Source organism: Lethenteron reissneri, chromosome 36 (genome assembly GCF_015708825.2).
Source record: "Lethenteron reissneri isolate LAM-NWPU_2019-01 chromosome 36, ASM1570882v1, whole genome shotgun sequence".
Lineage (NCBI taxonomy): Eukaryota > Metazoa > Chordata > Hyperoartia > Petromyzontiformes > Petromyzontidae > Lethenteron > Lethenteron reissneri.
Window position 1 is genome coordinate 7094606 of NC_083814.1, and position 27403 is coordinate 7122008.

General features: G+C 45.9%; 1 protein-coding gene across 1 annotated transcript in view; it reads right to left on the minus strand.

The window, feature by feature from the left end:
* The window catches only part of ECEL1 (endothelin converting enzyme like 1), a 38581-nt gene extending 11674 nt beyond the window's left edge, over window positions 1-26907 (minus strand). The window contains 16 exon segments of the mRNA XM_061566220.1: window positions 368-492; window positions 3263-3330; window positions 5369-5420; window positions 6669-6727; window positions 7765-7868; window positions 9088-9162; window positions 10540-10638; window positions 11948-12170; window positions 14979-15103; window positions 16423-16515; window positions 19264-19374; window positions 21164-21232; window positions 22219-22785; window positions 22787-23191; window positions 23193-23326; window positions 26319-26907. Coding sequence (XP_061422204.1) covers window positions 368-492; window positions 3263-3330; window positions 5369-5420; window positions 6669-6727; window positions 7765-7868; window positions 9088-9162; window positions 10540-10638; window positions 11948-12170; window positions 14979-15103; window positions 16423-16515; window positions 19264-19374; window positions 21164-21232; window positions 22219-22785; window positions 22787-23191; window positions 23193-23321 — 2304 coding nt within the window. The 5' untranslated portion in view covers window positions 23322-23326; window positions 26319-26907.
* Between the last annotated feature and the right edge of the window lie 496 nt (window positions 26908-27403).

The following is a 27403-nucleotide window of genomic DNA, read 5'->3' on the forward strand; positions in this document are numbered from 1 at the left end:
CTCATATGGTGTTCGACCAGATGACGCCAAAAGGCGCACAGTTCAAAGTATTGTGGTTAATGTAAGCATGATTCCTTGCAAAAAGGTGTCAGTTTTGTTGCCAGAAAAAAGGGGAAAACCCCTATTAGTATGACACGGAGAAAAGTTCACACAGCCACGGGGTGAACATGCAAACTTCAAATATATAGACATCAGGGTCGGGATTGAACCCACGACCTCCTGCATACCAGGTGAAGGGAATTAACATCTTGCCACCATGGCACCCCATTCAGTTGCGAGGTAATCCAGGGCGATTTGGTCGAACCATTGATCGCTCGGCTCAGACGTTATCGTGTCGCGTGCTTTGCATGGTGGGTACACTGCTCACGTTCTGCTTGTTGATGGTAAAGTTGTTGTACAGCTTCACGACGCATTCTGTTCGCTCCAGAAACTTGCCGTACGAATCCGCTGTCCACCACTGTTTCAGATTTCCGTGTCTGTCATACTGCCCGCCTGCAGTCAGAATGCTTAAGTCATGACATCATCCGTTCATCAAGGATCCTCAAGCAGTATTTCATTCATTATTAAATCCTTTATATTAAGTTCACTTGCTTGCGTGCTTGCGTGTTTGCTTGCTTGCTTGCTTACGACCGTGCAAATCTTTCGGTCGCTTTTTAACCCACTTCCCGTGATCCAATCGAGCTGACATTTTTGCACACAGACTCGTTGTGCGAGACAATTAATTTTCGTGAAATTTTTCCCCCAGAATTTTACACTGTTTAGGGATTTTTTTTTATATTTAATTACCAATTGCTTAATGGTGGCAGACAATCATCTGACCCATAGGTGGCAGCCATCTCAAGCCAGAGGACGAGAGGACTCTAGCCGCCCGTTTCATGATGACGCAAATGTTGACTAACCACATGGCATGAAATCCCTGCCCCCACGCTGTACAGTGGATACTATTTATAGAGCAGTTACATTGAAGCCGCCAGGTTCTTGAAAGTGGTAATACGGGTCAACGCTAGTGCCCTCGGGAATATACGGGGCATGTCAAGAGGTGATCTTACATATAAAGGATTTATAGTGAAAAACTTTGTTTTTACGGGTTAATTTTTGTACCATCACCATCACCATCATTTATACTCTGAATGGAATGCTCCTGGTCCCATCAGATTGCATGAGCTAAGCAGCGCTTTTTTTACCTGGGATGGAATAACTGCCTGAGAATGTGGATGGTTGAGTATTAGCCTCTTGTTTGTGTGAGTGTTATACTCTGAATTTAATCTTCTTGGTTCTTTCGGTAAAGTCACGTAGAAGGGAAATATTTAAATAATAATAATAAAACATAATAAAATACAATTCTCAGTGAGGCGGCCATTTAAACAAAGCATCACGATAGATAATTTAATCTATCCGTGTGAATGTTTGAGTATTAGCCTCTTGTTTGTATGAGTTTTCAATGGGTATTCCAATTTCCTCCCACATCCTAAAGCACTCAATTTGGGAAATTGGTAAACATTCAAATGCAATACTCCAGAAAAAAGTTTTTGGAGACTCAGCGAGGCTTCTCTGCGTTAAATAAAGGACACGTTGAGTACTATTCCTATTTTTTTTTTAATCTAACATTTGTCAATGAATCCAGCCAATTGAGTCGATAGAAAAGTACCTGGCTCACAAGAAGGCCGTGAGTCTAAAATCCTGGTTGGGATTTAATTCAGTCCATAATCTTTAAAAGGAAAGACAAAATAAGTATCACTTTCTAGGAAATCTAGAATGGTTGTCCTATGCAGAAAATGACGAAAGGAAAGTGGAAATGTTATTACAAGCCCACTGGATACAATTTAAAATGAACCACAAATCCATTTAAAAAGGTTGACATGAATTACAGAACAAGTAAATACATTCCACGAACATGAATACTGGCAAACATTGTTGGCTGGGGGCAGATTACTCCCTCACACTAAATCAACAGCATTTCCTAAAACACAGCACGAAGAGTAAACAATTTCAGGAGAGAGTTCAAACTGCTTTAAGGGAATGTTAAAATTGAACCCTTCCAACAACCACTCTGCCTCCAATGATGAACGTGTCTGCTCACATCGCAAGCTTCAAAGCAGTTGAATCCCTTTCACGGTGAGTCCAGAGATACGATTGGGGTTTCAAAGTTCGCCTAATGTGCAGTACGTTCTAAACACTGCATCTCATTATTCTTACCTTAAAGGCATATATTTAGTGCCTTATCCAATGCGTTTAACACAGAATTAACAACGGTACGTATGGCAGAGGTCGCAACCGGGTACCCGATACCCGTACCCTACCCGATACCCGGCTATCCGTACCCGGTCGGGTACGGGTATGGGTAGCCGTTTGCGACCCTGGTGCGGCCGGGTACGGGTAGGCCGTGAGTCACTGGTGACTGGTGAGTCACCGTTTGTCGCTCATTTCGGGTAGGGTACGGGTACTGGTGCGGCCGGGTACGGGTACGGGTAAAGAATCAAAATCCGTTTACGACCTCTGACGTATGGATGTCAATGGTGGAGATGAGATGAATGAAATAGATGACAGGAAGCAATGGGGGGCAAATCTGTGATGTGTGAATTCGGGGAAAGCGAAATTGATGGCAGTAAATGATGGTGAATAGCTTGAATGGGGAGTGAGTGAAACCCATATAATCATATTCTTAGGTGTTTTCGGTAAAAGAATATGATTCCTTGCAGTCACGAAAGCTTCAAGTCTAGAACCATATAATCAGAATATGAAGAGGGAAAAATAACGGTGGCAGTTACGAGGGGGAGATTAAGGGGTCATGGGATGAGCTAGGGAACAATAAGTGAGTTTTGAGTGCGGAGCGGAAGTTATTAAAACGTTCTCAACATCTGCCACACATACAGATTATAATATTCCATACCGTGTGCACACTATTACCTGGATAAAGCACGCCACTGCCGGCAGAAGGGCCTCCACTAGATGGGAGCTCTCGAGAGAATTTATAAGCAAATTAAGTTTACGTTTATTTGATTTGTTTACACGGATGGTCCCATTTAGCCAGTTGCCCGGCTCTTTTACAAGAGGGATCCGTAGTGCGTGAGCACAGCAGCAGTAACAAAACAAACACTTTAAAACATAGTATGTATCATTTTATTGTTTCATAGATTCGGGAAATGTCCGTGTATGAAACATTATCGGAGCCACTTGGCCGAATTGGTCGTGTGTTTAATCGCTGCGATTGTGACATTGCACAGATGTTTGTACGGAAGGCGTCGTTTTCTGCCGTTCTCACCCCAGTCATCGTATCCGTGCGTGAGCTCATGACCGATGATGGTCCCAATTCCCCCATAGTTCATGGATCTGTTGGAGGAAAGAGACGCGAAAAACCATCGTAAAACGTGCTCAACCTCGTTCTTCGAGACCAGGGGCTGGCAACCGAAATAACAGGAAGAGACATTTTCTTTTCAAATTTGGTGAACAAAAAACTCAATATCCTAAGCACCGCAATGCAATGTGAATACGAGACGGTGGACCTTAATAAATGACGGTCATGAAGCCGTCCTTAAAGAGCCGCATGAGGCTCCAAAGCCACAGGATGATGACCCTTGTTCTAGACCCTTGTTCTAGACCCTTGTTCTAGACCATGGGTTGGGAACGTCCGGCCCGCGGGCCGTAAAAGGCCCGCAAAATCGTTTAATCTGGCCCTGCCAAGGCAACCGCAGGCAGGACTCGAAATTCAATAAATCTAGGAGCAAACCTGGAAAAGCAGTTGCGAGTAGCAGCAACATCATCAACACCAGCTAACATCACACGCCTTGCCAAAGAGAAGCAGTTCCAGCCATCGCATTAGGAGTGAGTAAATTAAATGCTTGACCAAGTATAACAGGCTAGTTTTTAAGTTGATACTTTTGTATGGCCTGCGAATTATGTTATAAATATCCAAATGGCCCTTGGTAGAAAAAAGGTTCCCCACCCCTGTTCTAGACCCTTGACCTATTTAGCTGTCGGGGCATGGACGTTTCTATCACCGATATTTCATTGCAGTGCTCTCTTCTCCACTGTCCTCTAGAGTGAACTTGCCTGTGACATTTCCATGATTTGGTCCCGAAGTACTCAGGAGGTCACCTTTGTAGAGGAACCATAAAAATTAGTTCTCCAAAAAAATACTTTTGTTTTAGAAGCGGCCAGATGGCTCAAAGGTCGGAGGCGCCGAGTCAGCACTGCTGATATGCTGGGTTTAAATCTGGGCAGCCACCCATGATTCAAGTGTAGATAGTTAATATTAATAATACTACTTTACATTTGTGAGGCGCATTTCATTCGTAGATCCGAATAAACTGGGTATGGAAAGCGTGAAATAAGCAGAACCAGGGTATATTGCCCGAACTAGGTGGGTAAAGGCCAATTTAAAGAGGTGAGTGTTCAAGACAGACTGAAATAACTCTTATTACCAAAAGAAAAAGCGTTTCATAGTCAATAATTGATGGTCTCTGCCTGGTCACCGATGACTGAACGAAATATCATCAGGTAAAACTGAAAAAATATATTTTTCACAAAATTCGTATGGCTAAATTACAGCTATGAGAATTAAAATATTGGTTTGGCTGTCACGTGACGGCCACCAATCCCAGACGTTATGTAAAAGTCTCTTGCAGACCTAGGGCTGCAGTGCTATTGGAGATTTCCAAATGAAATCTCCGTGGCATGATGTGCTGATAGCACGCTGAAAATAAAATTGGAAAAATAGACCAAAATACATCCAAATATGTAGATTCATTGGGTATGCATTTGATTAACTTTAAATTACTTTGCCAGGGTAAAGCGGAATTATTCCAATAGAAGCCTATTGAAATCCAGCCATGATTAAAACACGACTCTAATTGTGGCAGTTTCATTTTTTTAATTGGATTAGAATCTCCCACTGTGATTCTGCATTGTTCTATCTGATCACACACTAACAAGATCTACACGCAATACACTGACACAAAATGCCCTCATTTCCATTAAAGAACATGCATCTATTTTCCATTTTCTATCCAGCTGAACAGCAATAATTTTCTAAGGCATTTTTAAAACGCTTGAATTAATCATTCGAAATCTCATCCAAAATTCTTACAGGCACATGGCAATACAATTGTGAAAGCAGTTTGCATTTTACATTGAATAAAATTGTGATTGCAAAAGTATGAAATTGTGGATGAGGGACGCAGATTAATATTACTTAGTTTGAATACGAGTTGATCAATGCATTGTAGTGCTGTATAACCACGTAAGACACATGTCAATCCCAGCTTTGGAAATGAGAATTCAGGAGAGGCCTGGGTCGGTCTTTGGAGACCAAAGCCGAGCCATGTTTACAAATGTTATTGACGGTTCATATGCTCATTGTGCCACTTACTGTGGGAACTCAGGGTCATAGAGCGTGGGCTGGAGGATACCAGCTGGAAAGACTGGAAGGCAAAAGAAAAACAGGGCATAGAGACAAACGCACATACCAACAGAGACACGAGAACGATAGACGACCAATTACAGGCCCGATGGAACACAGGAAGATACAATATGTATACATAAACACACAAGCACACACGCGCAGCAGACCAGACAGAGACACGCGTAACAAAATTACGTTGTCATTAGATTACTGCCGGCAGTCGATATCTTAATTCATTTCATCTTTACATGACTCATGCAATGCATGGAGAAGCGTGCCGTTATTTTTGGTAGAGGTATGTTTATTTTGCATGACCGCCGGGCATGTAATCATGTTAAACTCACAGCGCTTCGATGAATTGTCACGATTTATTTCTAGATTAGTAAATTTAACTTTTTGATAATTATATTGCATGCTCAGGGCTGCCCAGAGTCTTGGGCAAAAGAGGCAATTTAGTCTGGGCCTTATAAAAAAAGGGGACTCATAACGGGCCTGTTTTTTTCTTCTTGGTTCTTTCGGTAAAATCACATAGAAGGGAAGTACGCCAGGGTCAACATCAGTGGAAAGTGGCATCAAAATCAGTCCTGCTCTTGCCCAGTTTCACCAACTCGCACCGACCAATGTGGTGAAGTATTGTGTTTCATTCAGACTCTGCCTTCTCGACAGACCTGTTCTCCACCTGAAGACGGCTGCTTGCGTTGTGGCCGAAACGTCGTGAGGGCTTGTTTTTGTTGTTACTTCTAATGCATAATTTAGGGAACCTCACGTGGCATTGCGCCATGAGTCTCCAGCAATCATTGGGTGACCCTGTAATAGGCATATTAATTGCATAATTTGCAGATAATAATTTCGCATGCACAAGCTTTGAAGCTTGTATCCTGTGCATAAGAAACAATTTAAATTTATGAATTAATGGGTATTATGGCCCCATCATGATGTAACGAGTGTACTTAAGTGTCTGTACGCTACAAGAAGCATCAAGGTAATTGAAAAGATCTCAATCATCTTTGACAGATCAAAGACAGAGCGGGGCTCCAAGGCATAGACATTTAAATATACGACTTTATGTTTAGACTACAAGAGGAGTGTTTCGCAGATGAGCTCACTGAATACATCACGATTGCCATTACTTGCAAACGACATTAAGAGTATAAGTAAACATACTCCCTCGCTAGGATTCAAATAATATAATAAAAACACCATAACCTCTCCTGCACTTTAAACACAACAACATTTGCTTCCAGGGGGCATCTAAAACATATCTCACCCATCTGGTTGTGAGTGGGCAGATAATATGCGTTGAGAGTTTGAGGAGGAAGCAGCCACCTACAGAAGTAAAGACACGCGGTTGGAACGTTACGTGTGTCAAGCTCTAATGTAGTCCATGGGCCCAGAATAACACATATCTTGCATGTTGCTACCACTGGAGATGGTCAAACTGGAGTTGTACCAACATCTTTAAATTGGCAATAAAGTGAATATGCAATAATCTTATTTAATAAGTAAAAACAAATCAACGCATTCCTCAATAACACTGCCTTGAACGTAAACTTAGATGAGGCGGTATTTTTGACAAATGCGTGGATGATTATTTTGTTAGTTATTTCTGCTTGTGCACCACGGCAAATGCAGTTTAACCAAATAATGTATTTTACTTTCTAAGTATGTTTACACATAATTTACTCTTTTTAGTTGAATACATGTGTCACCTCTGACTGGTACCAAATTCTAATCTGGCCCATGAACAACAGATGGTTAATCCGTTTATTATCCCAACGTCATGAAAGTCTTAAAGTCAGGAATGCAATTATGACAATTTAAAATCTCATAGACAAAGTTGTTGAACACGCTTAAAATCAGTATTCATATCCCCCTTGCCGATTGTTATCTCGCCTGCAAACCATCGGATATGCAATGGGTTCAATAATAATAATGATAAAAAAGAGTATTAATATACAATGGATGATGGCGATGATGGATGGGTGACGGATGATAGATTAAGATGATAATGGGTAGAGATGGATGGCAACGATGAACGACTATGATGGCCATTCATTACGATGACAGAAGCAAATTGAAACCGATAATGTAATTTGCATCGCCCATGAAAAGGCACCAAGAAAGCTAATTGTCAATCGGAAATATATGGCGGTGATGGGGAGGTAAAGGGAGCAACGGGGTCTGAACCCCATCTCGATGACCGTATATTGCCAACGTATTTCCTTTGTGCCCAATGCGTGTTTTTAATGGTCAATTTTTTTCCCAGCTTCAGTTTTTACAATGGCGAAAACGATAATAATTCTTAATTCGGGGCGAATGTGCAAGCAACAGCCACGCGACTGTGAGCAGCGTGATGGACTCACACGTTGCGCTCCACCTTCTGATGAATCTTGTGGATCGACACGTTGATGTTGAACTCGATGCTGTTGAGGATGTTCTTGAAATACGACTTCTCGTTGACTTCAAACTGAAGCGGTAAACAGTTCACCACCGCCGTTTAGTCATCCACAAACGTAAGCTGCAGGCACTCGAAAAGATCACAATCGGTTCAACCGGTGGTCAATCAATCCACGCAGTCGATGATTTACGCATTCTCGCAAACACACGCGCACACCGCACACACCGGCATCAGGGTCGAAATTTGCCAAATTCGAGCATAAACTGTTGAGTCCTTCTGAATGAGCAGTTCCCATTGTGTAACTCAATCTGTTGTAGGCACAATAGACATATTGGCTGCTTTCCAGTGAGTTCATTGCTCAGAAGACACAACGATTGATTTACGGTCCACAGAACGGCGCTGACATTCGCCTGCTGTAAGGAAATATGGCATAACTACAGGCCGCTTTGTGTAGTTTAGCATTCATTCATTTTTTGACATAGTTGCTGAGCACAGGCACAACGCCCGCTCCTCCAAGACCGAAAACGGCAAGCGGCCAGCCACAAACAGCAGTTGTGATAGCAGTTGTGATAGCTCAAGGTTATGAGGGCTCGAGGGGGAAAGATGTGATTGGTTGGGTAACTGGATTTCAGTACCCGTTTTGAGCACCGCGAATTACTCACGTGAATTACGTAGAGACTCACAAACGTATCCACGGATCGAATCACACACGTGAAAGAATCACACGTGTTTTATTGTATCTGTACAGGGGTGGGGAACGTCCGACCCGCGGGCCGTATGAGGCCCGCGAAATCATTTGGTCTGGCCCTGCCAAGGCAACCGGAGGCGGGACTCGAAATTCAATAAATCTAGGAGCAAACCTAGAAAAACAGTTGCGAGTAGCAACATCATCAATGCCAGCTAACATCACACGCTTCGCCAAAGAGAAGCAGTTCCAGCCATCACATTAGGGGTGAGTTAATTAAATGTTTGACCAAATATAACGGGCTAGTTTTTAATTTGATAATTTTGTATGGCCGGCGAATGATGTTGTAAATATCCAAATGGCCCTTGGCAGAAAAAAGGTTCCCCACCCCTGACGTAGAGACTCACAAACGTATATACGGATCGAATCACACACGTGAAAGAATCACACGTGTTTTATTGTATTCATATATGCCGTATGCAATGGGTTTGCATGGTCCCTTCCAGCTACGAAGTGGCCACTACGTTCACCCCGCGACGTAAAACCACACGTATCGATCCGAATACAAAAAAATTGTACGCAGCAAGACAAGACGCGACTTACTCCGTATTCCTTATCGACTTCGTCCATCTTCCCAAGAAACTCGGGATAGCCGATCATATCCATCATGTACTGCAGCTGCAAAGACAAAGATCCCCCATGTAGGCTTTAACAGGCTGTTAGGGCAAGTGCTGGTTGCGAGAATCTGTGAAGGCCGGTACAAAGTGGGGGGTGGCCAGCACCACGCCCGACCGCCTTTGTCTCCCTAGTGGCGACGCTTACACATGGCACCAGGTACTCATTCGAGGCTGAGTCGACCTAGGGGAGGCCCAGAATCAGTTCAGATAATCGTCGCTGGTGATGGTCGTAAGCAGGAATCGAACTCGAGTGGTCGGGTTCGTAGCGCGGTGCGCGAACCACCGGCATCAGGGTCGAAATTTGCCAAATTCGAACATTGAAAAAATTGCGATTATAAATTTGCAATCATCGCCCTCCTACTGGATGGAAGACGGAACGCTCCAGATCAAATAATTGAAACTGGATTGCAATGCCAACGCAGAGTTTGCTGTTCATCGTCATCAGACTTGCGTCGGCCACAAAGGGTCATTACATGACCCCGAGTGTCCATGTCACACCGCGCGACAGAAGGAAAGCCTCTTGCAAGGTCAGACAAGGGTCACGACCGCTCTGATGAACCCACGAGGTCTCGTGGTCGGCCGGCTGGATGGAGAGAGTCGACTGCTCTATGTGTGCCCGTGAGTTTTCCTCACCTCCGATTAACACGGTTGGCTATGTACGGTGCGAAAAAAATTCTACGTACATACAAAGACAAAGATCCCCCATGTAGCCTTAATAGATTGTTGGGGCAAGTGCTGTTAGTGAGCATCTGTTAAGGACAGAATGGCGCACGAGGAGGTGGGTGGCCAGCACCACGCCCGGGCCGCCTTTGTCTCTCCAGTGGCGATGTTTACACACCGCACCAGGTAATCATTTGAGGTTGAGTCGACCTTGGGGAGGCCCAGAACCTGTTTAAATGATCGTCACTGGTGTTGGCCGTGAGCAGGAATCGAACTCTGGTCGCCAGGTTCGTAGTGCAGTGCGCTAACCGTTACGCTACCGCTCCCCAATACACTCACCCACTCACTGATCCACTCGCTCACCCACTCACGGTTGGCTACGTACGGTGCAAAAGAAGTTTAACATACTATGGGGACCTCATTTGCCAGTAAAAATATGATAATTGGTTCTTTACCCTTCTATCTGGCAACAAAACTGACACCTTTTTGCAAGGAGTCATGTTTGCATAGACCGCAATACCTGCAGTCATAAATACAAACAAAAGACACATTATCAGAGTTATGTCTTTTGTTTGTATTTATGACTGCAGGTATTGCGGTCTATGCAAACATGACTCCTTGCAAAAAGGTGTCAGTTTTGTTGCCAGATAGAAGGGTAAAGAACCAATTATCAAGTTCAACATACACACATAATGCAGTAGCTGCTGCTAATTGGTACCTTTCCTCGTGCTGCGTCCTTGGTCTTTTCATCCATCCAGCCCAGCTCCTCCAGCCGCTGGTCAAAGGCATGCTTGATGTCTTCCACCATCTGCTGAACCTGAGTGTTCGGCAAATTGAAATTTTAATTCAAACACGGCTTCGACAGGGGGTACGGAAAATCAACAACGAACAGCAATTGAGTGACACTTTATTTGGGGGGTGAACGGAGGGTGTCCAATCAGACTACTGGTTACTGCTATTTATTTATTGAAGGGCTTTTGTCAAACCACTGCTGGATGGAAGTGGTGCTTATTTGACATTTGATTTACTCATCTCTGCGTTTTGTCCAGCCCCTGTTCGACAATTGTCGAAATTTCGAACGCAGTTTGCAAATGAAAGGAAGATGGCTGAGACATTACCCTCCCTTCTACACCCCCCTTCCCCTTCTATGCGTGGGTTTTCATTGGGCACTCCGGTTTCCTCCCACATGTATAAACACTCATTAATGGAGATAGCGAAACACCCTAATATCGAACTACAGAACTTGGGCAACTGTTGGTTCTGGTTCTGCCTGCCCTTCCCACTATGAAATGTGGTTTCCGGCACTTTGAATAATTCTCTCTCTCTCTCTGTCTTTGAGAGTGGATGAAAACTGTGCACGTGACAAATTCTAAATTATTATCAGTGGAGGGGGGCTCTCTGCACCCTCTGGCGCCTTTCCGACACTTCGGGCCTCATGCCAACCACACACTACGCCGCTGGATCTGCTTGGTGACCAGCGTAAAGACTAAAAACGATGCTCTTTGAGCGCTGAGTTTTGGGCTTCTGTCCGGTGGCATTTCTGTGCCCCTTCCATTTTTTTATTGCTTGTGCTTCATGCCGGGCTTTGTAAAAAAAGACAAAAATCCACCTGCTCCGGCTCGTCTCTAAAATATTGCTTCCTTCAGTGCCGGATTAAGCTAGTGCGGGGCCTGTAGCATATGTTATAAAGGAGCCCTTCATTTAAAAACGACACGTAAATATTAAAACACACATTTTTTACCTGCATAGTAAAGCAATTGTATTTTTGCACGTGCTATACAGCCAGCAAATATGACAAATCGATAATCTAAAACAACCAGTCATTAATAAAAGTTGAAGGCAGTATAGTACTATAGTAATAGAGCAAGTGCAGAATCACTGAAACGGAATTTCGAGCTTAAAAGCATTTAGTGCGGGGCCCTTAATAGTGCGGGGCCCATAGCATTTGTAGCTACTTTTGCTACGAGGATAATCCGGCACTGGCTCCCTTCCCATTGGGATGACAGCAGCAGCAGCAGGAGGGGGGCCATCTCTCTCTCCCTGCGCCGCGGTGGAACCGAGGCGGCCCCGCCAATCGCCGAGAGTGACGCCCTCGCGGCGAGAGAGAGAGAGAGAGGGCACCTCACCCTCTGCTTGCTGTGCAGGGAGAAGTGTTCGCGGACGAAGAGGGCCCCGAGCACCATGCCGAAGTACTTGTTAGCCTGCGTCAAGCAGAGGCGCTCCAGGTCCACCTCCTTCTCGGCTCCGTCCACCTCGCGCGAGAAGTCGTGCAGCGCGGCGCGGAACGGCGGCGAGAGGTGCGTGCTCAGCACGATGACGACCCGCCAGAGCATGTAGTTGTGCAGCACCCTATCGGGAACGGGATCGGGATCGGAATGTTTATTTATGCTGGAGGAATCCGATGAGCTATGAAGCTCTTCTTTTTTTTTCAAAACAGACCGCTGTGCTGATGTGGTAACGAATTGGCACGTTTTTTTACGTGACAAACCTTACTAATTGGCTGTGTCGGGTGGTGGTGGGTTAACGACACATTTATATTTACTTCACCTCGCTGCTCGATAAGGGTTGTTGAAGGCGGGGAGCGTGGAACACCGGACTAAAATGGATTTTACTGCACCGCTGCCCACCATGTCGCCTTGTCACATCCCTATGTTAACCTGTTGGTGCACGCTGGTCCGCCCATCCAAGCAATATCCAGGCTCAAGCATATTTAGCTTCTGAGACCTGACATGACCGGGTGCATTCCGGGTGATTTGGTCAGAGGCATTATTTTATTTATAGTATATATATCTGAATTTTGCATATCTGGCACTGCAATCATAGTACGTAGTATAAACAGCAAACACGTGGTGGAATGGGATTTTTCTACAAATTAAATAATGCATGCATATTAAAAAAACAAGATTTCAGTCATAACTGCGAATGCCTATTTCAGGCAGCAGCAAAAATGCATTTGGAAAATTCCACGCGAGTAATTTGCCTTTGAGTTGGAGCCAGGGGGGAAAACTGCGGTGCCCCATTCAATTTGCGGCAATGTCTGTTTGATGCCGCTTACGAAAAATGTAAGAAAGATCACCTTAGACATGCCAAAGATATTTTACATTGTTCAATATGCCAAGCTTTAGATACATATAAGTGGATTAACGCATTAATGAAGACAATTTATATTTTAAAAACATCTTTAAAAAATTCCATGTTCGACTCACGCGAATGCCTCAACCTATATTTTCCCGCAATAATTGACCCCTGATTAAATAAATTACTTTTGCATTATTTTCAGCTGAGAATGCTTTGAAACACAAGACAATGTATTTTATCGGCAAATGAGGTCTGAGATTAAATCAATTGTAAAGACGTTACGACACAAAACAGAATCAATATTCACAGAGCATGCAGTAGAAAGATGAAGGTGCAAGCCTGCAACTGCCTGCTCACGCATTTGCTGACGGAAGGGTTGGGAGCTTTAGAGAGCCCCTCTAGACAGTATTAATTTGGCCTACTTCTCCACGCTGGTCAGACGTCTTGGAAGAAGTGGGAGTACCCATGATTTATCCCCGCAAACGCGACCCCCTGATCTATTGTGGTGGTGAACCCAGTGCAGGCAATCTAGATTGAAAGTTTTCGTGACTGCAGGGATCCATACTCTTTGGTTCTTTCGGTAAAGTCACGTAGGTATAAAATATCAATAATTTATTTTATTTAAAATAATTTATTTTATTTTATATAAAGTGACTTTAAAGTCACGTGACTTTACCGAAAGAACCAAAGAGTATCCAGTGCAGCCAGGTATACTGCTGGGCGGTTGCACAGAGGCCCATTATTTTAACTGCCACACCGGGAGATCAAACTGTCGACCTCTGGATTACAAGTCCGGCGATCCGACCCTGATGCTACAGTAGCAATAGAACCAAACTGTAATCCTCATCATGGGAGTTGGTGAAACATTGGAACAAGAGTCTGCAGACTCAGTGAGGCATTCCTGGGACATTTAAAAAAAATGATATAATTTAAAAATGTGTTCTAAATCAGTGACTTAAACATTTAAACGTCTGCATAAAACATAGCTAAATTACTATTAATATTACAAAAAAATAAGCTTACAGATGTTCTAGACCGGAGGATGATTTATAACAAGTTCAACATTACTTAGAAACGAGCTCAACGGTAGGGGTGACCAATCCACCATGCACTGTGATTCAATCTTGAGGTTCTCAACAGGTTCCATGATCCACCAGAGAACTATAACAATTACCAGTACCTGTTTGTATAGACATAAAGTACTAGCGCCATGCATGTACATATCCTGCACTTCTTTCGCACTGTACGTAGCCAACCGTGCTAATTAGAGGTGCCATTCTATTGGTAGAAGTCATTATGTTTTTAATGTGTGGAGTCTTCGTCGGTGATTTTTATTTCGCCATCAGCGGTAACGAGAGTTGTTGTTGTTGTGTGCTTATGGCAGCATTTGTTCTGTTTTGTCCTTAGATCCACAGCAAATATTTTTGATCCACCCGTAGAATGCGATCCACGTATTGGCCACTCCTGCTCGAGGCCACTGCTTAGTCTGTTGGCCCCTGATAAGTTTGTCCATCCTTCCCCCGCGCCTTACATTTGCACGGTTGGCTAAGTATGGTGCGAAAGAAGTTCAACATACATACATGCATGCATTAGCAATATCACATTATGACCACACCAGAGCAGGTCCCACACTCATCTTCTTGGTTCTTTCGGTAAAGTCACGTAGAAGGGAAGTAATAAAATAATACAAATAAAACATAATAAAATAATTCTCACGACGTTTCGGCCACAACGCAAGCAGCCGTCCTCAGGTGAAGAATGAAACACCACCAAGCTTGGAGCGTATATTTAAGCTGGTTTAGAGGGGGGGAGGTGGGAGGAAGAGTGGCGCTGTTCTTCCCACCTCCCCCCTTCTACGTGACTTTACCGAAAGAACCAAGAAGATGAATCCCTGCAGTCACGAAAGCTTTAAATCGAAAAAGGTCCCACACTTTTGAGCTGTCGCACACAGTTAAAGAATAATTAATCATTATCAAATATGTGCAGAAGTTCTGACCCTTATGGTTAAGGATACATGTCCAACTTTAACGTCTGATCTGTGGCTATTGGTCAACCCTGTAGGTGTGGGCTGTGCTGTACCTGACAGGAGTGGTAGAGAGGAGATGGGAGAGTTTCTTGATGTAGGTCGTAGCTAAAACCACGACTTCTTCATCTTCTGAAATCCGCTTTCTAAAAATCTGCTCCAGAAATTGCCTCCAGTTGATCTGATCACGTAAAAGAAAATGCATTGATGTAAAATTGGGAATGTTGGACATGGCAGCGAGGTAGCATCTCCACCAATACCAATTTCATTTAAAAAAGCTCATTTCGCATTGTTGAAGAACATTATGTCAAAAATACAAATCGTCTTCCATTCATCTCTCGATATATAAACACAAATATGTATTTAGTCCATCAGCCGATTGGCATTCTGGTCCAATATTTGCCAGCAGGCATAACTCTGGGCTGGTTTCAAACTTCAGGGACTCATCAGCAGAGACAAGCCTGTTAAACAAATATTAATGGGCTGCCAGATGGTATTGGCAAGGGCACTTCATCTATTAGATGACGGGTTCTTGTTTGGCAGAAGAATAACAATTCTAGATTTGAAGCTTTCGTGACTGCAAGGATTCATACTCTTAGGTTTTTTCGGTAAAGTCACGTAGGTAAAAAATAAAATTAATAGAAACAAAATAAATCAATAAATCACGACGTTTCGGAGGCAACACAAGTCTCCGTCATCAGGTGAGTGACTCACTTGATACAGTAAATCTAGCTGTGACGGTCCCACCCGATGACGGAGACTTGTGTTGCCTCCGAAACTGTCGTGATTGATTATTTTATTTTGTTTCTATTAATTTTATTTTTTACCTACGTGACTTTACCGAAAAAACCTAAGAGTAGAAGAGTAACATTTGTATAAGAACTCATTATGCGGCAGGCATGGGTAATACAATAGAAGGACTTCTGTTGGTTGCTCAAAATAAAACAAAGCATTTTTAGTTTATCACCTAATAGGCTTTCCAGATCAATATTGCCCAGCAGCATTCGTGTTAAGCAATACATATCTCTGGACAAATTTCAACCATTTGGCTATAATCAGCAGAGTTTGGCTTGTTAAACAAATGCTGCTGGATTGCCAGATATCTTTGGCAAAAGAGCGCTACATGTGTTTTAAAATAATGGTCCAGAAAGGCCATAAGCTGATGGATTAAATTATCACGGTATATAAATCACACTTGCTAAGCGAATGGGCCTAAAATGCCAAGTAGCCAGCAACAAACAGCACAATTAAAGTTGCATAATTTGGAGCGAGAATTATGCTCATGCGATCTACTCATGGTTATTGATGGTAGTACAACACATTACTTCACGATAGCGTATTACATGAACTCTTATGGGCCACATCTACTATTGAAAAGCAATCCCTCTTCTGCTTGTTTAATTAGTTTCACGGCCAAGTGTCCACTGGACGGACGGTCCACCCAGCTGCAATGCCTTCCGCACCGCAGGCTTGGTTGCCCGTGCATGGGTAGATACTCACAGCTGGAGCCAAATGATGAAGGTCCCTCAATTTCATTTTGTTGTACATGTTATTGATGTCCCGTCTCAAGGGGTCTGACTCTGACAATGTGATCTGTGGAGCAGAAATCACGCGAGTTGCTTTTACCCCCGCCACAACAACAGCAATTTCAGCCACACTTAATGGGCCAGTCCGGGCTAATGGCCACATTCACCGTACATTACGGTCATTCCAAAACAAATCAGGAATAGAAAGGGGCTTTTATTACTTAATATATATCAGTATGAGAATCAGGTCGTGTTTGGTGGCTGTGGGTGCTGCCACTTCTTCTAAACCATCTGGTCAGCGTGGAACAGAGGTCGCAATCGGGTACACGATACCCCTACCCTACCCGATACCCGGATACCCGTACCCGGCCGGGTATCGGGTACGGGTACCCGTTTGCGACCCTGGTGCGGCCGGGTACGGGAATGGAATCAAAACCCGTTTGCGACCTCTGGCGTGGAAGAGTGGACCATATGGGCCATAACATCCCCTGGAGGGTCCCTCTAGAGCAGTGGTTCTCAACCTTGTTTTGGCTCCTGATGAATTGTGTTTAATCCGAGTCACCCCCACTGCACTGACCCAACATGAAATAAATGTATGAATAATGATGATCATCAATATTTTAGCCGATTGTCCATTCTGGGAGGTATCCTAACTAGCTCGTAACTGCAAGCGTGTACAAAATTCAACGGACACACTGCATGCGTGATGTGATTTGTTCACGCTCACTGATTATTTATTCTTAAAAAAACACGTTATTTACGATCAATGAGTTTAGAAAGGTGTTTTGTATCGTTCTAGGTTACCACATGGACTAACATTTTATCGTAGTTACTTTATATTGCCAGATTCGTACATGCTTACTCACCAATGACTCTCGTGTACCATATAATTTCACACATTTATACATCTATACATGATCTCACGTATTGCCACGTGCCCCCAGGGGGTCCGCGTGCCCCCGGTTGGGAACCACTGCTCCAGGGTTCCCTTCATTGGAGGCATCTTTCCACCAGCAGTGGCCTGAGCGTGGAATTGCAGGGCTGCCAACCTATAGATGTGAGGTGTCGTGCATCAATGAAACTCCTGTTGTTGTTGTTGTTGTTATCGTTATTATGAGCGAACTGATTTCCCTGAAGCTCACAGTTGCCTTAAACAGTGATCATTATCACGTGTTAGTTCAACAAATGGTGCTGCGCAAGAGCACAATCTTATGACTCCTTGTAAAAAATGTGTCAGTTTTGTTGCCAGATAAAAGGGTAAAAAAGCTATTATCATATTTTGCTACTGGCAAATGAGGCTCCAATGGTGTAAATGCTTACCCCGAGCTCTTATACTCTGATGGTTCATTGTCCTTGAGTTGTGCGCCTTTTGGCGTCATCTGGTCCAACACCATGTGAGACTAGGCTCTAAAGAAAGCTGTCTAGGATGTGGACCAATCAATTTCAAGGACAGTGCATACATTATCAGAGTTATGTTTTTTTTGCATTCCGACTGCAGGTATTGTGGTGAATGCGAACATGACTCCTTGTAAAAAAAAGGTGTGAGTTTTGTTGCCAGATAAAAGAGTTAAAAAACAATTATCATATTTTGTTACTGGCAAATGAGGTTCCAATGGAGCACAATCTTACGTTGAGTTCATTCACCCAGTGAAATTATGGTTCACGGTGGCGTTCGTCCATTCTAAGTGGGCTGCAAAAATAAAGGGCCTTTTTCACAGTAGTTGCACCGACCACAAGGAATGGCCGCTTTGTCAAGGTATTACACGTATTGTGTTACTTCGAAGATATCGAGTGCTTTGACAGTAGAATGTGTCCATGCAATGTGAATAGTCACAATTTGTGGTTGTGATTCATCTTACATTTGATTAATCGTTCCTCTCTCTTTTACCATCTCATTTGTACTCTTTATATATTTTTTTGAGTCTCGCTTGTAGAGTTTTATTTTGTTCCATCAGCCAAAATGTATGACTGGCATATCATTTGCATAGGCTGTGAAATAAATATATTCTCGCACGCATAGTTCTATGCATGTATCATTTTATTCAACACATCGATGAATTATTCCATACCCACTGTCAAATAAAAGCAGCAGTCTTCACAGTGGCACAGATGAGCTTGATGGCTGCATGCAATCTGTAGGTGTTTTATTTCGGGCAGTTTATTTATTATCATGTATGTATGTTGAACTTATTTTGCGTTGTACGTGGCCAACGATGCTAGTCTACCCAGCAAAGCGTTGCCGAGTCTCAGGACTCCTTTTCAGGAGGGTCCTGCCAAGTTTTCGCAGTAGCCAGTGACGTTGCTATATGTAGCGCTGATTGAGATAAAATCTCAGGACATTTTTCAGCATTGGGATGTTTGGTTAATACCACTTACATTGGTATCTTTTTAGAGAAAAGCTTGTTAAACACATACTGATGGGTTGCCAGATGTTATTGCCAAAGGCACTTCATCGACATTACGGGGTCCTGTTTGGTATTTTAGTAATATTTGTATAAAAATTGTTATGGGAGGAAAACCAAATAACCCAGAGGAAACCAATGCCGAACAGGAGGATAACATAAAAACTCCCCACAGAAAAGGTTCCCGAGTCGGGAATCGAACCTTGGCCCTTCTTGCTGTCAGGCAAAAGCGTTTCCATTGCGCCAACCTGCTGCCTTGTGTAGGCAATTAAAACAGCTCTGTGGAAACCACACGCAGTACTGTGTATATATATATTTTGCGAGAAGAAACCATACACCATGCGACCTCGACAATGTCAAAAACAAATGCACCATATTCACTGGCTAACCGGCATCTCTGGCCGATGACTCACGTTGGCCAGCTGCTGTTCAAACTCAAAGACGTCCTCCAGCTTGTGTCTGGCGTTCCTGGCTCCCAGCAGGGTGGTGATCTTGTTCATCAGCACTTTGTAGGCCTTGATCACCTGTGGACCCACGGAGAGGGGGAGAAGGAACGAGGGTGCGTGGGGCGCCGAAGCCCCATCGTCTGCATTCGAAGGTCGAATACGTTATAAGGTCGCACTAATTTCACGCACAATGTGCTTGCCACGAATGAACCACAATACCTTGCTGATCTCGTACAGGAGATTCAAAACAAATTCCTGCGGAGGGAGCTGGTAGGAACGTTGGGTTGCTTGGTCAATGGCCAGGGTCAACGGCGGCGTGGTGTATTCCGCAAATTTGCCCGACTGTGAGGGCGGGCACAAGCCGGCGTGAGTAGGTTAAGCGTTGAGTTTTATAAGGGCACCACGGGGTGACCAGCCCCTCCCCACCCAGCCCCACCCCTCCCACCCCCCACCCAGCCCCACCCCACCCTCCCCACCCAGCCCCTCCCCACCCAGCCCCACCCTCCCCACCCAGCCCCTCCCCACCCTCCCCACCCAGCCCCTCCCTCCCCACCCAGCCCCTCCCTGCACGACGGACGGACACAATAATCCCCTGTGGGCTGGTGTAACCAGGAGGTTCCCACCAGTACAATAACGTGAACATCCTCGCAACAGCGGCAATTGGCCAACCATCTGAGCAAAGACAGTCAACGCATTGCGCGCTTTCAGATGCACTTCACCGGCTGGTGGTGGTGGTGATGGTGGTGCTTGCCACAAATGAACCACCAATAACCTCGCTGATCTCGTCAAGAAGCATGAACCATCACCACGCGACACTCCGGTCACCCTCGCAGCAGCGGCGGCTTTTTGCTGTCCATCGGACAGAGACGGTCACCGCATGTGCGGCCGTCTGGAACGCTCTTCCTTCCGATATTCGGAAGCCACTGGAGCTATGCACTTTTAAATCGAGATTGAAAACGAATTTCTTGAGAACTGCTTTTTGTTTTAGTTTGTTGTCCTTCCCCCGCACCTCCGATGAGCATGGTTGGCTACGTGCGGTGCGACATTTCAACAGACACAGCATCACATTCAGGACCGCACGGTGACCTAGTTTCTCATCTCGTTGAAAGGTCTTTCGTCACGTGGCATTCCGAGAATGTGCCTCTGCAAAGAAAGAAATCGCCTCTGGTCACTTGGGTTCACAGCGTGGTGTGCAAACCGCTTGCAACACCGCTCATCCCCACCCGATTTTGATGAACAAACTACAGTCGCTATTTTTGTCTTGGTGGATCACTGTAGTGCTAACAAAATGTATCATTGCTCTGTATCTCCAATAAAGTTGACGATGATCTTGAAGTTGATACTAGAACTAAATCGGTTGGAGGGACCGGAGCATCGAGATGATGAGTCGATGATGATATCCGGGGTGTGAGCGAGAAGCCTGCCTGCTGGCAAACTCTGGCTCACTCGGAGTTTGGAGATGAAAGGGATTGGCGGAGACCATTGAGGAGACCATCGCAGTGGTGAGCGTGCTCCAAGGTTCTCAGAGTCAGTGGGGGTAAGTAAGTGGCAGGCGTGCTTCAGAAGAGGTCACGAGATCGCAGATATAAAGTACGTTGATGCTTTTTTTTGTATTATTCAATAGCCAGCACTGACCAGCGTGGTGAAGTATGGTCAAACATCCGCCAGTCAACATGGGGTTGACACGGGGCTGAATACATATATTTTTTAAAATATATACTATTTTATTTATGAACCGTAACACAGGAGGGGGTTACAGAAATTTTGTGGACCGAAGTCCAAACTCGGTGCTCCTGGGTTCCGGGACAAAAACGTGTCTTCATGATAATGATGCTTTCTTAAGTTTCCACTGAAACATGCAACCTACCTTGAGGCTTTCTTCATCCTGTCCCAGGTAGAGGGACCGCTCAGGCAGGGTGAGTCCCTCTTGGTCTATCTACAGGCAGGGACACAGGTAGGAGAAACACAGAGGCGATGAAGAGTCGAGCACAGTTATTTCTAAGATTCAAGAGATGGAAAGCAATCAATCTTCACGAACCTGCTCGTGTTTCTCCCTTAAGACACATCTCTTCTCTCTAGCACATCCCGCTACTGCTACTCCCTACCCCCCCAGCTACGACCAGGCCTATCCCAACCCAAACCCCTATCACTACCCCAACCCCTATCACTACCCCAACCCCTATCACTACCCCAACCTCTATCACTACCCCAACCCCTATCACTACCCCTATCACTACCCCAACCCCTATCACTACCCCAAACCCCTATCACTACCCCAACCCCTATCACTACCCCAATCCCTATCACTGCCCCAACCCCTATCACTACCCCAACCCCTATCACTACCCCAACCCCTATCACTACCCCAACCCCTATCACTATCCCTATCACCACCCCTACCTCGATCACGACCACAACCACTCACCGCAGATAACTGTAGCGACATGACCACACTCTACGATAGCTGGCGCCAAACTGTGCCACACGCCCTCGTGGGAGCCTTGGTATCAATACAGTTATTTTATGTTTTCTTCTGATTTTGTTCGGACGACGTACGTGTTCGTACGTGTACATAATTGGAACGAAATAGGAAAAAAAATTACTGACGTACACGTACAATTGATAAATTGGCCGGAAAAATGCATTAATTAATCGAGAAAACCCACTTGGCAACATTTACGATATTGGCAGACCAATGTCCATATGCTTGCCGTTTGATGCGTGCACCTTGTGCCACACAGGCACATCTGCAGCGGGGGGGGGGGGGGGGGGGGTTCCCCTGGCTACACTGCACACGTACGTCATCGGAATGGGAAAGTGTTTACCAGGGCGGCCCGCTGAGCCCGAGCCCACAAACGTCTGCAACAAGTGTCGAACGCGCTCCCGCTCGGTCACGCCCGCCGCCCCATCGCCCTCAATTACCCGGATGATGTTGCGGCTGGAGTTCTTGTCGTCGACGTTCACGGATATGGAGAAGTAGACGGAGGTGCTGAACATGCCCTGCGCTCGGAAGAGCAGCTCGTCGAAGTTCCAGCTGCTGGGCCTCCAGGAGCCCAGCACGTCCCAGCCACCGCACGCACGGATCACCTCCAGCATGGGCTCCCCGCCCAGCCGCTCCAGCTCTTCCATGTCCATGCACGAGCGGAAGAACGCCTTGGCTTTGTGCTCTGCAGATAATGGAGACGGTGGTGCCGACGACGACGACGACGATGAGGACCACGTCGTCGATGACGCTGCCGCTGCTGCCGCTGCTGCAGATGACGACGACATGGACGAAGGCGCTTCCACCGCCGATGACTTTGACGACGACTTCCTCGAGGGCGACTTCGACGACGAGCGCGCCGCCGCCAGCGGCGACCTCGGCGAGGCGTCCCGCCGCTCGGCGGCTCCTCGGGCCGCGATGGGGCCGTGCAGGAGCTTGGCCAGCTTGTCCTCGTTCTGCTCCGCGATGGCCGTGACCAGGCCGTAGCTCAGCTTGTCCTCGGGAATAGGAGTGCCTCGCCAGCCAGCCGCCGCACGCGAACGCGTAGAAGTCCGCGCACGGGTCCACCGAGGGGTCTACGTTGTGCGCCACGAAACGCGCCGCCTTGGCGAAGCAGCGGCCCCTGGGGTTGCACGCGGACGACGCGGGCCACCGCTGGTTGCCGCTGCCGCTGCCGGACGGCGGCGGCGGCGGCGGTGCCGGCGGAGGCGGCGGCGGTGCCGGCGATCGCGTCTCCGAGATGTGCCTGAGCAGCAGCACGCAGCCGAGCACCACGCAGAGCCCCAGGGCCAGGGCGCACGCGGACAGCAGGAAGAGCTCGCGAGCGCTCCAGCGACTCGAGCACGGGCCCCCTCCGTTGGTGGTGCCGCCGCTGCCACCGCCGGCGGCGGAGCCACGGTCACCCGGCTGGGGGACTCAGCCGGGCCTCGAGGGAGAGGGTCCGGCCCGACTCGCCGGAGCCCCGGGGCCCGAAGCCGTTGAGGACGGTGACCTCGGGGAAATCGTCGTAGCGGCCGATGAAGGAGTGGCGCTTGCTGTTCATGGCGCCTGCGTGCGTGCGCGTGGACGCGTCGACATTCGAGTGTCATTGTCATCGATGTAATCGATGTCATCGTCGATGCGATCAATATCGTCATCGTGATTTTTGTCATCATCATCGTCATCATCCGTGTAATTGTCATCACCTGATTATCATCATCCATGTCATCATAATCGATGTTATCATAATCAGTGTCATCATCAGTGTCACCAATATCATTATCAACACCGTGTTGTCTCTGTAATCACACTCCTCAGTGTAATCAATGTAGTTACCACCACCGTCACTCAATCAATCGTATCATCAAAATGTCATTGCTATTATGGTCAACATCCATTATCAATGATTATGATCATGATCGTCAAAGTAATTGTCATCTTTCCTACCACCATCATCTATAGGTCATCGTCATCATCATTCCATGATCATCATCACCTTTAAGAGTTGCTGGTGGACCTTTCAAATACCTCGGACAAAAACTCAACTGAGTCCCAATACTCTTTTCAAATTGCGTTCACCGTGGAATCTCTGGCCGCGTGCCTCATCGTGTACTCTGAAGAAGCACAAGAGAGTTGGCTGTATTAACCATATACAACTGCAACGCTCTCAACTTTCAGTGGGACGCTAAAGATCCCGTGACGCCCTTCGCAAGAGTAGGCCATCGTGTGACGGCGTCGTGGTCCAAATAGAAAATAAGTATAACCCGTAAAAACAAAGTTTTTCACTATACAATCCTTTATATGCGTGGCGGCTAGAGTTCTCTCGTCCTCTGGCTTGAGATGGCTGCCACCTATGGGTCAGATGATTGCCTGCCAGTATTAACCAATTGGTAATTAAATATTTAATTTGTTTTCCCTAAACAGTGTAAAATTTTTGAAAAATTTTTTCACGAACATTAATTGTCATCGCACAACGAGTCTGTGTGCAAAATGTCAGCTCGATTGGATCACGGGAAGTCGGTTAAAAAACGACCGAAAGATTTGCACGGTCCTAAGCAAGCAAGCAAGCGAACTTAATATAAAGGATTTAAAAATAATCTGGGATTTCACGAAGCATCCATCGCCCACTACTGCGGGAACATGGCAGGGCCCTCCTGAAAAAAAATGTTCAGGATAAATAAGCCTAATAAAACAAGTAATAAATATAGTACAAGCCTATGACTGGGATATGTGTTTATATATATATATAAAACAGTCGTAGAGGGAAAGGGAGAATGAGACCATAGTAACACTTTCACCTGGCAGTGGATAGAAACTGACGAGGCTAACGAGTTATAGGTGCAGTTGGTGTCCATGAATCATTCTGAGGAATAAGCTCTAATTTCACCTCGTAGCCAGATTCTAAAATCAGAAATACACTCCAACGAAATGGAATCAATGCTATGTCGACGCCCTGCGCACACGAGTGGCTAACACTGCACGAATTTGCACGGATAGATCAGCGAACCTATTTGCTGTACCCCCTGCAGTCACCTCGCTTCGCCTGCAGGTCCGTGTCTCGTTCACCACGTGCTACGATCCCAGTGCGATCCAGCAACGCCCCTCTCAAGCCCGGATTGCAATAGGCAACGCGTTGCCAGCAACACCCTCCGAGCTAACTTGTGCTTAAGGGTTTGATTTCAGTCGGAGCTGTCCGGGGCTGAACTCCGGAAAATATTTTCCACGAGAAGTTAAGACTTGCTCGTATCACTTTACAACAGGTTACCGAACTCTTTATCTTTGTGACCTACTGCGATACGACTTTTCCAGTTTATCAATTTACCCCCTTCCCCCGCCCCCCCCCAGATCCAAAATATTCAGACCCTGTGTTGCCATGTAGATTGCTGTAGCAAGTTGTGTTAGCGAGCACCTATTAAGGCTAAAACGATGGCCAGAAACCACTTCTGGCTTGCTTTTGTTCCTCCAGTGCTAATTTATACACACTGCAACAACTTGTCATTTAGGGCTGAGTCAACCTAAGGGAAGCGCAGGACAAGTGCTGACACTACTTGCCAAAGGTGGCCCGGAATCGGATTTAGGTTGCTGGGTTCGTACTTCGGAGCGCAGCGCGCTAACCACTGCGCCACCGCTCCCCACGTGGGACACCCACGTGCACATGTGTGCATACATACGTACACACACATTCGCGAGGTAATCTAAATCGGCGCTCTGCATCTCGCGGGATACACATGTACACACGTACATACAACGGCATTTCATGCTAAGTCGACCTAAGAGAGGTCCTGGCCAACAACACGGGGCTAACCTTGGGCTCGTTGCTTGAGTCAACGCGCACATTAGCAATAGCAGCCACGTGCGTGTGATCTCTTGCGCACCAATTGAGAATGAAGTGACTCAACACTTGCACACACTGCTCTGACATTCCGTAACTACTGGCACCCTCATCATCATCAACAGCAGCAGCAGCCATGGTCAATCCACTGCTGGATGAGGGCCACTCCAAGCCACCGTCTTCTCTCACGACGCAAGTCATGAATCCACCTCGCCACCCGCACACGATCAAGTAATTTCTGATCATTATTCAACAAGACGCATTGTAAAAAAAAACACACGAAGACTTGTACGCCTGTAATAAATATTAAATCAAATACAATTTGTCGGCTATGCTTAAGACATAGTACGTCGGAAACAATTACAATTCAGCAATACATCATAAAATATTCGCATTTGCAATATGCGATGAGTGTTGCATTCCATGGGGTTTTCTCTGTCTCCCCCACCCCTCTATACTTTAATCAGTATCACGAATACATAGTCAAGCAGCAACACATTGAGTTACTTGCAGCCACTCGTAATAATACAGACTGCGCGATACAGTATATATTTACCCACTGTGTGCGCGCGTATTTTGTATGCACCGGCACATTCGATATAAAACGTGTGCGTTCGTGCATGAGGGCACCGCCGTGGAGTTACCACAACATTCAGATGAACACATCACAGCTCACCGCCGGTGCATCACATTGTTGAGACACGTAGGGCAATTGGTAAATCATCTTACCAGTCCGTGTTGAAATGACGCTCTCCCTGTACGTGTGTTGCAGACTCCTACCAAGGCAGTTTCGAGTAGACAACCAACATCGTCATTGAGAATGACCGACAGCGAATGGGAGCGCTGAGCACGAGATGAACAGATGATGGCAATTATTGTAATGCTGACTCTAGGATGATTATGATGATGATGTGAATTAGAGTGGAGGGTAGTGATGGTCAAGGTGGTGGTGATTGTGATGATGCGTTCGATGATTCTAATAATACTGTGCTGATTATTAAAGTGGCGATGTTATGATGATGATGATGATAATGATTATTATTATTAGAGAAAAGTGTATTTACGATGTTGGTGCTGACCGCTTTTGGTGCCGATACTGATGTTAGTTATAGTGGAACAATATCGGTGCCGAACATGACTTTGCCCATCAGACTGGTGAAGATCAACACCATGATTAGCGTGCCGTCATAATGCCGGTGACAGTGGTGGCGACTGTGAAAGATATGAACGATGCTGATGCCTCCTGCGTGGATGTTAACCTGCAAACGCTGCGTGATGGAACGCACCGAAACCCTCCCGCAGTCACAGCCTCCCGTCAATGTCGATGTACTGCGTGCTACTCCTCCCCCTACCTCTCTTTTATAAGCAAGCCACTGCCGTGAGGGGGAGCGGGGGCTGGGGGGCACACAGGGGGTGGGGGGGGGGGCTCCCAGAGCCCAGGCTGTGGTCACCTCGCCGACGCTCATTGCTAAGTGCACGCGGCAGTGAGATGCAGCTGCTGTTCTTCATTGCATAGACGCCGCACGCACGCACGCAAACAACGTGGTCTTCTTGTAAAGAAAGTGGGCACCGCACATCTCCACCGGAATATGTAAGCCTCGCTGGAGTCCCATGAGGCTGTTTTCAGGAGGCTCTTGTGCCGCACGGCGATCTTCGACGATTAATATTTTTATTATTATTTTCGTGAGGATGACAGGCTGGTCCAGATGTCTTGTGACCCACGTTAATTTTTTTTTTAAACGTAATAAAAATATTTTAAAGGTAAGGTTTATTTAAAACAGAGATGAATATACAAAGGAAACAAAAAAGTCGTT